At 41.3% G+C, this 17,357-nt stretch overlaps 1 protein-coding gene across 1 annotated transcript; it reads left to right on the top strand.

Moving 5' to 3' along the window:
* Window positions 1-1,358: 1,358 nt before the first annotated feature.
* Window positions 1,359-5,311, top strand: LOC147451420 (pentatricopeptide repeat-containing protein At4g21300-like). The gene has a single exon (XM_086520329.1). It carries the CDS (start codon window positions 1,848-1,850, stop codon window positions 4,059-4,061), a length of 2,214 nt encoding a protein of 737 aa, XP_086376455.1. The 5' UTR covers window positions 1,359-1,847; the 3' UTR covers window positions 4,062-5,311.
* The last annotated feature ends 12,046 nt before the right edge of the window (window positions 5,312-17,357 follow it).

Raw genomic sequence — 17,357 nt, 5'->3', positions numbered from 1 at the left:
ACTCTACACATGACAAACAACCATTAGATAAATCTAACCTAAGTTACTTCAAGACATGAGCATAGCTTAACATAAGGCAAGTAACTACTAACTCTAGATACAATAAATCACTTCCAAGCATGAGTTTCCTCTACACAAGGCAAACAATCACTAACTACTCTACCTAAAACTACTTCTAAAGGTGCAATAAACTCTACCCAAATCAAAATATTAAATTTCACTTGCCTAAAATTCAACTAAGCTAAATTTTAATTACTATACTTAACTAATCCATCTTTCTATCTTAACTATATATTTTACTTTGAATAATAAATTAAAAGTTTTTGTTTTGTTTTTTTTGTGCTTTAGAACTCACATTTCACGGTAAGTTCAATGCATTGCTTTCAAGAGAGAGCCAATCTAAAATGAGCACAAAGTATGAATCTTTTGCTTTATATTAGCTAATATCTTGATCAAAATGTATTTCGATCGAAATATATTTGGATCAAGAAATTATACGAGACGAAAATTTGCTAATGTGGCACCACCGTATAATACGACGGAGTAATCAAAGGTATCATATAATACACCCGTTTAAATTGTATTATATGTACACCGTATAACGTACAATGCAATGTAGCTTGGGAGAAGTAGGACTGCACATTCTCATCCATAGGCTTCGAAAATGGAAAGATTTGAACACCCCAAGTTGGAGAATTCTGGTTGCAAGGCACTGTTTCATTATCTTCACACCACTCCATGTTAAGGTCTAGAGTGAATTTTTCCATTTGCAAGCACTTGTAAAGATTACAATTAGAGTTAAAAAAGAGATTTTCAAAGCCATATTATATTGTAGAACTCAAAATTATTATAAAAAGGGAACAAGCTGAAGAGAATGGAAGCTTTCACGATAGAGAAACAAGCTCTGTGTGTGTGTGTGTGTGTGTGTGTTTGAGAGAGAGAGAGGGACGGGGGCGGGGGGGGGGGGGGACTATTCACATGGAGCTTGCAGGGAGTCTTAACGTCCATAGAGAAATTACCAGAAACCATTACACGTTGTGGAGTAGAGTGCATACGTTAAAGACTAGGCAAAACGTGTCCATTAGATATCATTTTAATGAGGAGGAGGGCTCCCGCGTTATTAATAGGGGTGAAAATCTCACTATTGAGAAAGGTGGAATTGCTTAAACAACAAGATGGCGGTGAGATCTCCTACCAGCCAGCCTTGTAATGTGTTAGCCCTGCTGTAAAGGCTGGATATTTGCTTCATGCGACCAGGCTCTTAGCCGGTTAAAAATACACTAAAGGGCGACCACTGTTAAATTTAACAATCAAAGTTCAAACTGAGAGCAAAATACAAATTAGATTTATTATTACGTCAACAAAGCCAGCTGCATTGATTTCGCACTTCTGCATCGTGCTTAGGCTTCATACGCAGAGAGAGAGAGAGAGAGAGAGAGAGAGAGAGAGAGAGAGAGAACATCTGAGATACCATCCTGGAAGCAAATTGCGTCGGAAAACAGCTTGTGTATCGTACAATGAAACCCACAGCGTACATGCGTGTCTGATCGATGAGAGCAGATGCCTGCACGATTGGGTCACATTCCCTTTTTTTCTCAAAAGGACATTGTCTGCTTGAAATTCTCTAAATATGTCTGTTCATCTGTGCAGAGGCAAAGGTGGTTGGAATATGCGCACGCAAAATTGCACAGGGCTCCTCTACCCCCGAGTAAAACAACATGACAAGTTAAGTTTAAAGGTGGCACTCAAAAAAATGAAGAAGAAACGGTGGCGTCCTTCCTATCCGAGATCGTGGGCAGGACGTCAAGGAATACAGTGGATGAGCATGCCCTGAGCTCTCTCTTCAGATGTTACCCCAGCCATCTGTTCAATTTCTGGCTTGTATTATGCTGAATTTGAGAAAGGCAAATTATTTGGCAGCACATTGCATGCACATGTATATTCAGAAGAACGGTCAGGAAACCCACATATCATTGGGGAATTTCCTTGTTGTTATGCTGGCAGGAATTGGAAGTTTAGGAACTGCTCGACTCATTTTTGACAAGTTGGTTTTCAGAGTTGCATTGAGTTGGACCTCTCTCATCAGTGGCTATGTGGAAAATGGAAGGACTGATTCTGCTTTTCTTCTTTACGAGGACATGCAAAAGGATATTTCTCTATCTCCAAGCAGTGAGACTCTTATTACCCTGCTGAAGGCTTGTATCAAACTGAAAGATATTAAAAGGGGCATTGACATACATGCTGAGGCTGCTCGAACTGGTCTCCTCAAGCAAGATCTGTTTGTTGGCAACACTGTGGTTGATATGTACTCGAAATTCGGTTTCCTCGATGTAGCGAAGCAAGTGTTTTATGGGCTTCCACAGAAAAATGAAGTCTCTTGGAATGTGCTACTGTCTGGATATGTTGAATATGGGCTTGCTGAGAGTGCACTTGAGCTTTATGACCAGATGCAAAGCCAAAGTGCTTCTGCTAATGTTATAACCTATCTTTGTTCCTTGAAAGCATGTGCTACGACAGGATATGCATCCAAGGGTTTGGAAATGCATTGTGAAGTTGAAAGACGCGGATTCCTAGAAAGACACCTCTCGGTTGGCTGCTCCCTGATTGATATGTACGCAAAGTGTGGATGGCTCGCAAAAGGGGAGGAAGTCTTTGGCAGACTTGCAGTAAAAAATGTTGTTTCATGGACTTCATTAATTGCAGGATATGCTGAGCATGGCCGTGGTGAAGAAGCTTTGAGGCGTTTTGAAGAGATGCAGCTGGAGGGAGTGTCTCCAGATGCGGTTACTTATGTGTGGAGTTTGAAAGCTTGTGCCAGCATACAAGGGAGGAGTAAATGTATAGAACTACATGCAGACATTGAAAGAAGGGGAGTTTTAGCAGGAAACTTGTATCTTGGCAGCGTGTTGGTGGATACATATTGTAGATGTGGCTGGCTTGTGAGGGCTAAGGAGACATTAGCCATAGTGTCTGCAAGAGATGTTGCCTCATGGAATGCAATAATCTCTGGTTATACAGAACATGAGTATTTTGAGGAGGTTATTGATTGTTTAAATCAAATGCAAATTGAAGGGGTCTTACCAGATTCAGTCACGTATTTGTGTGGCTTAAAAGCTTGTGGCTACCTAGAGGATTTGGAGAAGGGTGAAGAGATACATTTTGAGATCGATAGACTTGGATTGCTTGAAACAGACCTCATTGTTGGTAGCACCTTGGTTGACATGTATGCCAGGACCGGCTTGCTTGTGAAGGCGCAACAAGTGTTTGACAGGCTTCCAGACCGAGACATAGTCACATGGAATGCACTTCTCATGGGGTACGCAGAGAGTGGAGAAGGGGAAGATGCACTCGCACTCTTTGAGCAATTCCAGTCTGCGGGTCTCACCGCAGACATCGCCACGTTCATCAGCATCCTGAAAGCATGTGGTACTGTTGGTGCCACGGATGTGGGTCAAGAACTACATGGTGAGATTGAAAGGAAGGGGTTGCTTGACAAGGACATTGTAGTAGGCAACACCTTGATTGATATGTATGCCAAGTGGGGATGGCTTGCCTTAGCACGAATAGTCTTTGATGAACTTCCGCAAAGGGACATAATCTCATGGAACTCTCTCATTGCAGGATATGCACAGCTTGGGCAAAGCACAATTGTGTCTAGGCTTTATAATGAAATGCTACAAGAATGTATTAGACCGGATCCAGTCACCTTTCTTATTGTTCTTAATGGTTGTAGCCGCACCTGTCTTCTGAGAAGCAGTCAAACGTACTTTGATACCATGAGCAAAGACTATGGCATAGCTCCAGCCTATGAACATTATTCTTGTATTGTTGACCTGTTTGGGCGCGCTGGCCAGTTTGAGACTATTGTAAGTACAGTAAGAAAGATGCCCATGTGCCCTGATCTATCCTTGTGGCATTCCGTGTTGGATGCTTGCAGGAAATGGGGAAACATTGGGCTAGGAAAACAAGCATTTGAGCATGCATTGTCAATGTATAAAGATTACCCTGCACAACAACACACGACGGTGGCGAAGTTCCCCTCTAGAGATGCTGGCCCCTGAAGAGGCGCCCGTGGTGGTATTTATGTATTTGTATTGAAGTCGAGCAATTAGTACAACTGCTCAGTGAGTCCCACTCTCAGTCTTGAGTATTTTCATAGAGTTCTCAAACTCGGAGAGCCCACCCTCACAGTCTTGAGTATATTTATAGAGCTCTCAAACTCCTTAAACCAGTCACAAAGCAACTGCTGAGAGTAACTCACAGTAAAAAGTAACTTGTGACTGAGTGTCCACATAGAGACACAAAAAGTATCCATGTGGGCTGTCTGCCATGACAGTAGAGCCACGTCTGCACGCTGTTCTTACAGTCCTTCCAACCGTAGAAGATTGCCGCATCATCAGCCAGCTGAGCAGCAGGATTGCCATGTCATGACTTTTGTGGCATAACCCCGTAAAAGAAGAGTGATCACCCTTGATTACACTTTTCAAAATAGACATAGCTCAAGAGAAACAGTAGCCACTAACACCATGCAAACATGCTCATCATCATCCATACCAGTCAGTACACCTACACGTGGTACACAACATAGAGGATGCAGAAATCAAGGTTCAACATTTCACATTGAACCCTACATCCTTGTCCTAGATAAGACGTCCTAATTCAATGTTTCACATTAGACTCATCTAGATGTATCAGATGCAATATGAGAGCATTGCTACTAGCCATCACATCCCTAGTTCAATGTTTTCCTTTAGACTTATCAACATGATAGATTGCCCGGTTGAATGTGCTCTCGCCTTCCTTACTAAGTTTCAGAAAGAGATATTGCAGAACAGAGGATCTACGCATGCAAATGTGATACTTTGGACACACAAAGAAGATGCCGAATTGGTAGCTAATGAAACAAGGCGTCTATAGGATGACTAGCATTACCTGTAGCAATGAGCAACAACAAGCAAATTTCGCTAAAAGTTAAGAGGAATATCAGCATAGAAAGTTCTACAAACTACAAAACAGCAATCAACAAGTTGCTTCATATTAATGCGCGGAGACAAAATAACTAGATTGAAAGTGAAAATGCCTTTGGTTTTGTGACGCTTTAGGAGCATATTGATGCTATCTTTCTGCACCATCCAACAGAATGCTTGTTGGCTTTGTATGTGTGATATGCATAGTATTCTATATTGGTTGGGAGGAAGAGCTTGGCTCAGAAGGGCTGTCTATGAGCTGCATGTCTTTTAAAAAAAATTGTGATCTCATATATGGGAATCATAGACCATCTTGACCAATGACATCATACCACCTTTTCTCGCATCACTATAGCAACCATCTTCCAAACTGGAATGGAAAAAGAAGCTCTTGAAAGAACTCGAGGAGTGCTACAATATAGCTAAAGAGAAAGTGGGAAGACCTTGGTTTCATAGTACTTTTGGAACATATGAATGGAATTGTTCACACATCTGATCGATACTTCTTTCCTGCATGGTCGAGCGAAATGCTTTGTTGGCTTTTTGTTTGTAATGTATATTGTGTCATATACTACTAGCAAAAGAAAGTTTGGCTCTTTAGTCACAACACCTTCGTGTAAGTTGCATGTTTCCTCTCCCAATTAATGAAGTCATGGTACTTTTGTCTACGTCACTTCTTCCCACAATAGTGACCACCTCTTAAATTGAATTGACGGGAGATATCTTTTAAAAGACTTCAATGTCGATTTTGAGAGGAATGATTAAAATTGGCATTTTGTATTTCAATGATTATACTTATTTGTGAAGTGTTTACTTGTGTATTTCAATGATTTTACTTATTTGTCAAGTGTTTCCTTGTGTATATTTCCATGGTTGCAAATCTGCAGATTTGATTTTTTCTTTGGGAGATGTTTAATGTCACCATCCACCTACATACATGACTCTCTCTCTCTCTCTCTCTCTCTCTCTCTCTCTCTCTCTCTCTCTCTCTCTCTCTCACACACACACACACACACACACACACACACACACACACACATTACCTGATACAATTTTGAAACTGTAGTTTCCATGTCATGTTCAATTTAACTTTGTAGCTTCCATGCCCATGTTCATTGCATATAGCTACCTTTTTATAGTCTATCGTCTATGTGGAAAATGGTGATGAAATTTTTTTCTACAAGATTATTAAATAAGGAAGGTAAAAACAGATTTCCTTTTTATTGTTTTAAAAAGTACATATGGGGAAGAAGATTTCCATTCTTATGAGACTAATCTGAAACCTCTTGTAGAGATAATTTTTTTAAAAACTCAAGTAAAAGCTCTCCTTTGATAGAATGACTCTACATGCCTGACATAGGAGACTAAAGAAACCATGAAACTTAATTTGCCTCGAATTGGGTTGCCTCAAAAAATAGGGTAGCTTGTCAAGTCGCCAACAGTTCCAAACCTTGTAGAAATATATGTAAAGGAACTTTGAACAATCCTTTAGAATGCAAAACAATGACAAAGATCTCTTGAATGTTCCTCATTGTCTACTCGAATTACAAACAACCTTGGTTGGAAGTTTTCTCTACTGCAAATAGAACATTCAGATGGGCAGTTGTGTAGTAGTAAAATACATGTTGTAAGCATTGCTTGGCCTATGGAAGATAAAGCACCTTGATTGATATACTTAGTCTCTTGTGATTCTGTTAGAAAAGATGGGTCACAATTGGAAGAAATATTGTGTGAAGAAAAACATTCTCTATTTTGCTTAGGTCGAAGTTAAGCACCAACGTCGAATGCTGAAGATTTAGACAGTTTGCAAAACTCAGCACCTAAAAATCAATTTACATAAGGGAGTTTTTAATTGATACTTTTGCAGAAGTGTCAATTTAACAAGCTTTGGGAGAAAGTTTCACAAGAGTACGGCGACTTTTCTAGCTAAGTCAATTTTTTTCTCGTGGTCCTCAAGTTCAAGTTCAAATTTCTCACTTTCTAACCTTTACTTTTTAGCACTTTGCCAAAGGGTTGAAAAATATTTTCATTCCCAACGCATGGAGTGGAAATCATAATTTTCAATTTCTAATTGCTATTGGTTTCAAAAGTACAAGCATAAAGGAGTTAATCATGAGAGATACTCCATTGGAGATACATATGAAGTTCAAATATAGAGACCAACAACTAAAATATTCTTGCAATCTTGCTTATGTCTCCTTTTGTGATTTGCTAAAAATTTTACTACTATAAGGACTTGATTGTCTCAACCTCTTAAGAAGTCTTAAAGATTGGACACATAGAATTTTTGGCAAATTTTCCATGGAAAAGTGGAATCTATAAGTGACAGTCAAAACCAAGTTCTTATTTGGATATAATAATTAAATGGGTTAGTTTAGCTTGACTACTCTCTAATGCTTTGTTAGCAGCGGCTAACACAGGCTACACCAGTTGTGCGCATCAAGCGAGAGATATGCTATGGATGTGACTTAATATTTCCAACTCACTTTGTATAAGTGTTGGGCTCACTTGGAGTTCCAAAGTTGTATATGGTAGTTTGAGGGCTCAAGCTTAAACCCATAGTAGAAGGTGTAACATTTAATGGTCTAAAAACTTATGTGTAGCGGAAATTAGCATAAACATAGTGGGCATTTCATTAGAATAGATTCCTAATGAGAATTATAAGAGTGCTTGGGTGGAGAGAGAGCAACAAAAAGCATAATACCTAGTTAGATAGCATCGACAATACTTTCAAAAGAGAGAGAAATTAAGCTATTGACAACAGTTGAGGACCGGATTTGCATGGAGCCGGTCCCCCCTCCAAAAGGCTTTGTATTATGGTTTCTCCCATCAAGAGAGACATTGTACAATACAATTCTTTGTGTTCCTTCAAGACTAGCTAGTGCAATGAAGATGAAAGCTTCATGAACTAAGCAAAACACTTAGCAAATACAACTTTAATTATCCCCGTTCTCAGACCCAAGACCTCACACATCTTCGAAGATGGTGAGAGCTAGCAGGGTATGAGAGTAGATTGAGAGGAAGAAGGAGTATCTTACGAGAAAGATGTACATCTCCTCACATAATCACTCATATTAGCATAGCTTAGCTTAGTAATTATCTTGGTAGAGGAGATGAGCATGCATTGAAGCTTGGCTCTTGGTTGGATTTGCATCCACATGCCAAGAGTGTGTTGTTGTAGGCTTCTATCTCACAAGCTTGGAGTAGGTGATGAGTTCTCCATTAAAGCTTGGGAAGAGATAGTCTTCTCTTTCTTCACACATGAGATTGTGTGAGTGTGTGTGTGATAATGCCTTGCAAAAATCAGCCCCCTCTCTCTCTCTTGGGCGAGCCCTCTTGCTAAATGCTCTTGCTCTCTGTTAAGAAATAAGACGTAGCTAAATAGATATTTGAGTAGATTACTTAATGGAGAGAGATAGATTTCACACACAAGAGATTATAGAGTAGAGAGAGAGAGAGAGAGAGTACACACGATATACGTGGTTCACCCAATGTGGGCTACGTCCACGGGAAAGCAGCCACTCAATGGCTTTAGTACTTCAAAACAAGAAGTAGTTTACAAAGGGATTATACCCTTAAAGGAGCTTCCGCTTTGCTTCACTCTCACCACCTCACACTCACCTTGTTGCATCAACTTCACACTCTAAAATGTGTGTAGAAATGGCCTCCTTTTATAGGCCAAAAGGGTTGTCCTCTCTTATGAGAGGCAGCCATGTGTAGCCGCCCTTGTGCGAATAAGTCCAAATCGAACCCTCCAATCCGCCCATGTGTGGCCGCCCTTGAGAAGACAAGTCCGCTTTTGAATTCGGCCACCGGCCATTGACTTCCGTCCACCGGCCAACCGATCGGTTGTTTTCCGACCACTTTCTGGCCGTCGTCCGGCCATAATATTCCGGCGAGGGAAAAAAAGTCTCGGGGGCTTCCGCCCCCGAGGCCCCTAAAGTTGCCCTTGATTCTTGTCCGTGAAAATTTTGGTTTCCAGTGAGTGATTTTCCTTCATACACGATGGCTTCTCCTCATAATGGGGGCCTTACAAATGTGCGCTTTTACCATAGAAAATTACAAGGGTAAATCAGGCTCCATACTTAACAATCTCCCACTTGGAGACTGATCTCCAAACCAAACCTGTGACTGCTTTCCATTCTGGCTTCTTATCCTTGAATGCTGATTGAAGATGAGAAAAAGCTCAACTTCTCCTTGTTGACCACCTTTGTAAACATGTCTGCAGGATTTTCACTTGTATGCACCTTTCCTAGCTTTAGCTGTCCCTCTTCCAAAAGAGTACGTATGAAGTGATATCTCACCTCAATGTGCTTTGTCCTTGAATGAAAGGCTGAGTTCTTCGCAAGATGGATAGCGCTTTGGCTATCACTGTACAAGACACAATTGTCTTGTTTGAATCCAAGCTCTTCTAAGAATCTGTGAAGCCACAGAATTTCTTTGCTTGCCTCCATCATTGCTACATACTCTGCTTCTGTGGTAGAAAGTGAAATCACTTTCTGCAGCTTTGAAGCCCAGCTTACTATTGTGCCTCCAACCGTGAACACATAGCCAGTAGTGCTCCTTCGAGTATCTTTGTCACCTGCCATATCTGCATCAGCATACCCTTCTAGAAAAATATCAGTTCCTCCAAAATACAAAGCATTTGTTGTTGTCCCTTTTAGATACCTAAGTATCCACTTCACAGCTTGCCAATGCTCTTTACCTGGGTTATCCATGAACCTACTCACAACTCCCATTGAATGTGCAATGTCTGGCCTTCTCCAGACCATAGCATACATTAGAGAACCTACCGCTGCAGCATATGGAACTTTAGACATATAGGCTATCTCTTCTTGTGTCTTTGGACACATATCCTTCGTTAGTTTAAAGTGACCAGCCAAAGGTGTAGAAACTGGTTTTTCATTTTGCATTGCAAACCTTTCTAGTACCTTCTTGATGTAATCTTCTTGAGATAGCTTTATTGTCTTCTTCGTCCTATCCCTTGATATTTTCATACCAAGTATCCTCTTTGTAGCACCTAAATCTTTCATTGAAAAAGATTTAGACAGTTCCTCTTTTAGGTCTTTGATGTCCTGCATGTTAGCACTTGCAATCAACATGTCATCAACATACAACATTAGAATGATAAATTTCCCATCTCCCAAATTCTTCGTGTAGACACAGTGATCCGAGTTGCATCTTGTGAATCCATGATCCAACATCCATCGATCAAACTTCAAATACCATTGTCTTGATGCCTGCTTTAAACCATACAAGCTCTTCTTTAATCTGCAAACCATTTTCTCCTTACCTTTTACTTCATACCCCTTTGGTTGAAGCATGTAGATTTCCTCCTCTAAGTCACCGTGAGGGAATGCCGTATTTACATCCATTTGCTCGAGATTTAGATCATGAGCAGCCACAAGGCTTAAGACAAGCCTAATTGAGTTCATTTTTACAACAGGAGAAAATATTTCATCGAAGTCTATACCTTTCTTTTGAGAAAACCCTTTTACCACAAGCCTAGACTTGTACCTTTTCTTTCCACCTTCGTCTTCCTTCAGCTTGTACACCCATTTGTTTTGAAGTGCCCGCTTACCTTTAGGCAACTCAACCAACTGCCATGTTTGGTTGCGATGTAGTGAGTCTATCTCCACTTGCATGCTCTTCGTCCATTCTTCTTTGGATTCATGTTGCATAGCTTCTTCGTATGATTCTGGCTCTCCAGAATCTGAGATCAAGAGATGGTTAAAGGAAGGAACAAACCTTTCTGGAGGTCTACTTGCTCTTGTAGATCTTCGGGAAACAGGTTGAGGCTCCTTATTGGTTGACGTTGTTGCACATTGTCACCGTTTGCAGTCCTTGAGTCTTCACCGTCCTCAAGCTCCATGTACTCATCACCTGTTTCTTTTGTTTGTTTTCTTTCCAAGTAATCTTTGTACATATTTTGTTCGTTAAAAATTACATCCCTACTCCTTAAGATTTTACCATCTTTAGGATTCCATAGGCGATACCCAAAGTCACCTTCTCCATAGCCAATGAAGAAACACTTTTTGGACTTTGCATCTAGCTTTGATCTTAAGCTTCTATCTATGTGCATGAAAGCCTCACACCCAAACACTTTGAGAAATGCATAATTCACCAGTTTACCTATCCATGCCTATTCTGGAACTCCCCCATCCAATGCCGTTGAGGGTGAACGATTGATTAAGGACACAGACGTACTTACGGCTTCCACCCAAAGCTCAAGCGGTAGGCCTGCATGTAGCCGCATGCTTCGTGCTTGCTCCATGATTGTCCTATTCATCCTTTCTGAAATCCCATTTTGTTGAGGTGTCCTTGGGGTTGTCCTTTGTCTCCGAATGCCATTGCTAGCACAAAAGCTTTCAAAATCTTAGCTGCAATATTCGCCTCCATTGTTGGATCTGAGGCATTTAACCTTGGTACCTATTTCATTCTCCACAAAGGCTTTCCACCTTTAAAATATGGAAAATACATCGGATTTATTCTTCATGACATAAACCCATGTTTTTCTAGTCGCATCGTCTATGAATGTTACATAGTACAATGAGCCACCAAGTGATGGTGTACGTGCAGGACCCCAAACATCAGAATGAACCAACTCAAGTTTTTTATTTTTTCTTTCATTTTCTGATTTTTGAAATTTTACCCTCTTTTGTTTACCATAAACACAATCTTCACAGAACTCTAAGTCCACTTCTTTCAAACCTGGTAGAAGCTTCTTTGTTTGAAGGATTTGCATTCCTTTGGCACTCATATGCCCAATCTGTTAGTGCCACACTGCACTGTCAACTTCTGTAGTTGCTGCACAAGCTGAAGGTTGCGTGCTAACAGTACACAAGTAAAGTGTACCGACCTTTTCTCCCTTGGCAACCACCAAAGATCCCTTTGAGATCTTCCACCGTTTGTTTTCGAATGCAATGTTGTGACCTTCATCGTCCAATTGTCCTGTAGAGATCAAATTTTTGCGAAGAGAAGGAACATGCCTAACATCTTTAAGCTTCCATTCATTTCCGTTAGTAGTTTTGACAGAAACTGTACCTTTGTCGACAATCTCACAAGCTTCATCATCTCCCAAGTATACAGACCCAAAATTACCTTTGGTGTAGTCTTGGAAATGTTGCTTGTGTGGTGTCTCATGGAATAAAGCCCCGGAATATACTATCCAGGAATTAGACACATTGTCTAATGAAAGAATTAGACCATCTTGCTCTACTTTACCTGCCACATTGGCCTCCGATGTTGGCTTGTTTTCTTGAGACTCTGTCTCCTTCTTCTTCTTGGACCAGCAATCCTTCTTGACGTGGCCCTTCTTGCCGCAGTTCCAACATTCAAGAACTGACTTTGTGCATGACTGGCTCCGCCTTGAGCGATCACGACCCTTTTGGTTTTTGAACCTCTCCTTAGGCCTTCCGCTTGTTTCCACTGATAGTGCTGCACTTGATGATTCTCCTGTGCTTCTCCTTCGCATTTCCTCGCTTAGGAGAACACCCACAACATCATCAAACTTAAGAGTATTTGTGCCAGAAATAGAATTACTTACAGCCATCACAAGGCTGTCCCAACTATCCGGTAGAGATGATAGTATAAGGAGAGCTCGCACTTCGTCATCGAAATTGATTTTCACCGATCGAAGGTGACTTATGTTTGTGTTAAAGTCATTTAGGTGTTCTGCAACTGAACCATTCTCTGCCATCTTTAGATTGAACAAGCGCTTCATAAGAAATACCTTATTGGATGCCGATGGTTTCTCGTAGAAGTCGTCAAGTGACTTCATCAAGTCCTCCGTGGTCTTCATCTCCGAAACATTGAACGCAACCGTTGACGCTAAGCTTAACTGGATTGTTACCAGTGCCTTTCGATCAAGGACAATCCATGCTTCATCTGCCATCGTTGCGGGCTTCTTTGCAAGACCGTCTAGTGGCAAATAGAGATCCTTCTGGTAGAGATAGTCTTCAATCTGCATCTTCCAATGTTGGTAGTTTTTGCCGTTGAACTTCTCAATCTTGAGCTTCCCTTCCTCCGCCATAACTCCCACTCAATTCAAGAAATCCTTTCCTTGAGATAATTTAGCTACGAGCAAACCTTGCTCTGATACCAGTTGTTAAGAAATAAGACGTAGCTAAATAGATATTTGAGTAGATCACTTAATGGAGAGAGATAGATTTCACACACAAGAGATTATAGAGTAGAGAGAGAGAGAGAGAGAGTACACACGATATACGTGGTTCACCCAATGTGGGCTACGTCCATGGGAAAGCAGCCACTCAATGGCTTTAGTACTTCAAAACAAAAAGTAGTTTACAAAGGGATTATACCCTTAAAAGAGCTCCCGCCTTGCTTCACTCTCACCACCTTACACTCACCTTGTTGCATCAACTTCACACTCTAAAATGTGTGTAGAAATGGCCTCCTTTTATAGGCCAAAAGGGTTGCCCTCTCTTATGAGAGGCAGCCATGTGTAGCCGCCCTTGTGCGAATAAGTCCAAATCGGACCCTCCAATCCGCCCATGTGTGGCCACCCTTGAGAAGACAAGTCCGCTTTTGAATTCGGCCACCGGCCATTGACTTCCGTCCACCGGCCAACCGATCGGTTGTTTTCCGACCACTTTCCGGCCGTCGTCCGGCCATAATATTCCGGCGAGGGAAAAAAAGTCTCGGGGGCTTCCGCCCCCGAGGCCCCTAAAGTTGCCCTTGATTCTTGTCTGTGAAAATTTTGGTTTTCGGTGAGTGATTTTCCTTCACGCACGATGGCTTCTCCTCATAATGGGGGCCTTACAAATGTGCGCTTTTACCACAGAAAATTACAAGGGTAAATCAGGCTCCATACTTAACACTCTCATCCCATTGGACCTCCCCAAGGCTAGCCTATCACAATTAAGCAGCATAAGTGATAGCCTTTTGATATGTGTCCCCCTTTCCCCTTTTGTGAGAGCTTTAGGTAACTTAATAATTAAACTAAACTCTCATTGGACCCCTTTGCCTCCTGGCCAATAGGAATCAGGCAAGCCATTGGGCTCCTGAATGCTCATTGGACCCCTTGGGAGACTGCCCATTAGTCATCTAGGAGACTTAATTCTCATTGGTTCTTTTATTAAGTGTTTTTTAAATTAATTAAACTAGATTTACTCTAGCCTAAATCTCATTGGTCCACCTCCAAGGCCATCCAATAGGAATTGGGCACACCTTGTGGGCATCTGGGCTAGGGAGCTGACATGTGTCCCTAATTCCCTTTGTGTAAAGGGAGTGTGTGTGTGTGTGTGTGTGTGTGTGTGTGTGTGTGTGTGTGTGTGTGACTTTCTCTCTCTCCCCTACTCCCAAGGCTCGCCCCCTCCTATGTAGGGATTTGAAAAGAGTTTTTGGTCACACACAAAGCATCCAATTTCCCCTAGGGTTGACCTTTGGACACAACCTTTGAATTTTGGAACCTTAGCATTTTGGAAGTCTTAATGGGCTGAACCTTAGGGTCTTTTTGTAGACATGTAGTAGTCTTAGTGTGTATACGCGCTTCACTAGGGGCACTTTTCTCCCACTGGGTTTTTTTCCCTGGACATCTGGTGTGAAAGGACACCTTATCTCTTAGGGTTTCATATAAGCTTTGTAGCTTTGAGTTTGTATACACTATTATTCTAATATAGAGAGAGAGACTACAAAGATCTCGTACGCAAGCTCTGTGTCTTCTCCTTCTCCATCTTCTTCATACTCTGAGTTGTTGTCTTCCTTATGTTTCTTGTTTCATCATCTTCAACAATTGGTATCAGAGCAAGGTGATTTCCAGAGCCTCTACTTGCGTTTTCGCGTCCGCGCGCGCAATCGCAGTTTTCAGGCAATTTTCGGAAAATTTGCTCGTGGGAGCATCCTCGACGTTCCGGGAGTATTCTAAGTAGGTGACCTAGGGTTTTACCCCCCTTTCAAAGCCGTTCGAGCCCTCAGAATTTTGTTATGAGCAGCGTAGCAGAAGTTACTTTTCGGAGGCGTTTAGATCAAGAGGGTGTGCTTTTTGACAGATTTTCTTCAGGTAAACAGTTCTTTTGGGAAGCAGCTTGTCTTAGCTTTGTGCTGAGATTTTGTGTAGAGTTTTGCTTGCATTGGAGAGGAGATTTGTGAATCTCTTGGAGGTTCTTTTGCTCTCTTGTGTGCATCCACAGTATGGCTCAATCTATGGAGAAAGAGATTTTTGGTGCGTCCGAAGACAAATTGGATGGTACCAACTATTCTCTTTGGTCTTTTATGGCCAAAAATGTTTTGGTTGGTAAAGGATTGTGGGATTATGTATCTGGAGATGAAGTTCGTCCAGGTAGCATTGCACCTGCCACGCCTGGTCGTGGTGCAGCTGTTGGTGCAGGACCCTCACAAGTCACTCCAGAGCAAAAGAGATGGGATACTAAAGATGCACAAGCTATGGCTGTGATTGCCTTAACCATAAAGAGGACAATCACACCACATATGAGATCTTGCAGAACTTCTGAGGATGCTTGGAACACTCTGCAAGCTATGTTTGGAGGAAGAAACGCTGCCAGAATAGAGTTTTTGAAGAAACAACTTGACAAAATACAGATGGACGCAGGTGATGATATTGTCGAGCATCTTACAAAAATCAGGGATCTTAAAGAGCAATTGCTTAGCATTGATGAAGTGATTCCAGAGAAGGACTTGGTTTCCAAAATACTCAATTCACTACCACCATCTTATTTGACTTTTCAGACTTCTTTGACTCTGTCTTTGCGAGCTAATCCTGAGCCTCTTCATTTTGAAGAGTTAGTGGCTTTGCTATTGCAAGAGGATCAATCACGTAAGAACAAGTCTTTACAGGTGGATGGTATGGATCATGCTCTTGTTGTACATAACAAAAGCAAGGGTAAAGAGAGTGCTCATCACTCCAAGTCTGGTGCAGGACAGTCTTTAGAGAAGTCTAAAGGTGATTCCGACAAGTCCAAGAAGAAAGGTAAATGTCACTACTGCAAGAAACCTGGTCACTACATTACTGAGTGTAAAAAGCGAATTGCTAAAGAAAAGAAGAAAGAGTCAAGTTTGGTTGTTTCAGCTTGTGGTGATTCTTCTACAGCTAAAGAAGAGTCTGCAAACTTTGTGCAGGATTCTTATGCTTTTGTAGTATGTTCAGATTTTTTTGCTTACAGTGATGACAAGACACAAATGATTTGGTACTTTGATAGTGGTGCATCCAGGCATATTACTTCAAGGAAGGATTTGTTTTGTTAATTGGATACAGCTCCAGCAGGAAAGAACGTGACATGTGCAAATAATTCTTCTTATCCAATCAAAAGCGTTGGTAAGATTTTGATTACTATTTCAGATGGTTCAGATTTATGCTTGCCAGATGTCTTATATGTTCTAGGGATCAAGAAGAATTTGTTGTCTGTATCCTCTCTTGCAAAAAATGGTCTTCGGGTCATTTTTTAGGATGACAGATGTGTTGTACGAGATCGAGAGAATGGTTATTCTCTTATCACTACAGGTACGCTGGAAAATGGACTATTTGTGCTAGATCATTATGAAAAGCAGATTCAGGTATGTATTGCAGAAACAAAGACTCAGAACATACAGGATGCTGAGTTGTGGCATGCTAGATTTGGGCATGTTAGTTATGGCAGTTTGATGACTTTACAACGTCATAATATGGTGCATGATTTGTCTTTATTGGAGATGCCACCAAGACATGTATGTGAAGGTTGCGTTCTTGGAAAGATGCACAGATTTGCATTTTCGCAGGATGGTTCAGTTAGAGCGACACGAAAGTTGCAGCTTGTACACAGTGATGTATGTGGTCCTATGAGGACGCCATCTATAGGAAACAGCCTTTATTTTGTGACCTTCATTGATGACTTTTCCAAGTTTTGTTGGGTGTATCCACTCAAAGCAAAGTCAGATGTGTTTGCAGTTTTTCAACATTATGTCACCATGGTTGAAAATGAAACAGGTTGCAAAGTACAGACTCTTCGTACCGATCGAGGATGTGAATACATGTCAGGTGCATTTAAGGATTTTTTGGGAAAGAAAGGCATTAAACACCAATGCACTATGCCATACACACCACAACAGAATGGTGTTGCAGAAAGGAAGAATAGGTCTTTAATGGAGACGGCTAGATATATGCTCAAGGCTAAGAGTTTGCCTCATAAGCTATGGATGGAGGCAGTTGCTTGTGCAGCACATGTTTTGAACAGGTGTCCTACTGTTTCCTTGAAGACCATTACTCCATATGAAGCTTGGTATGACAGAAAACCTTCAGTCAGTTATCTTCGTGTTTTTGGTTGTCTTGCTTATGCTCACATCCCTCAGCAGTTACGTGGGAAGCTTGATGATAAGGCAATCAAATGTATATTTGTGGGGTACAGTAGTGGAAGTAAAGGTTATAGACTTTACAAT

This window comes from Adiantum capillus-veneris, chromosome 9, assembly GCF_014529385.1.
Source record: "Adiantum capillus-veneris isolate H3 chromosome 9, ASM1452938v2, whole genome shotgun sequence".
Taxonomy (NCBI): domain Eukaryota; kingdom Viridiplantae; phylum Streptophyta; class Polypodiopsida; order Polypodiales; family Pteridaceae; genus Adiantum; species Adiantum capillus-veneris.
Note: the sequence above shows the minus strand (reverse complement) of the source record. Positions and strands in the feature narration are given on the sequence as shown.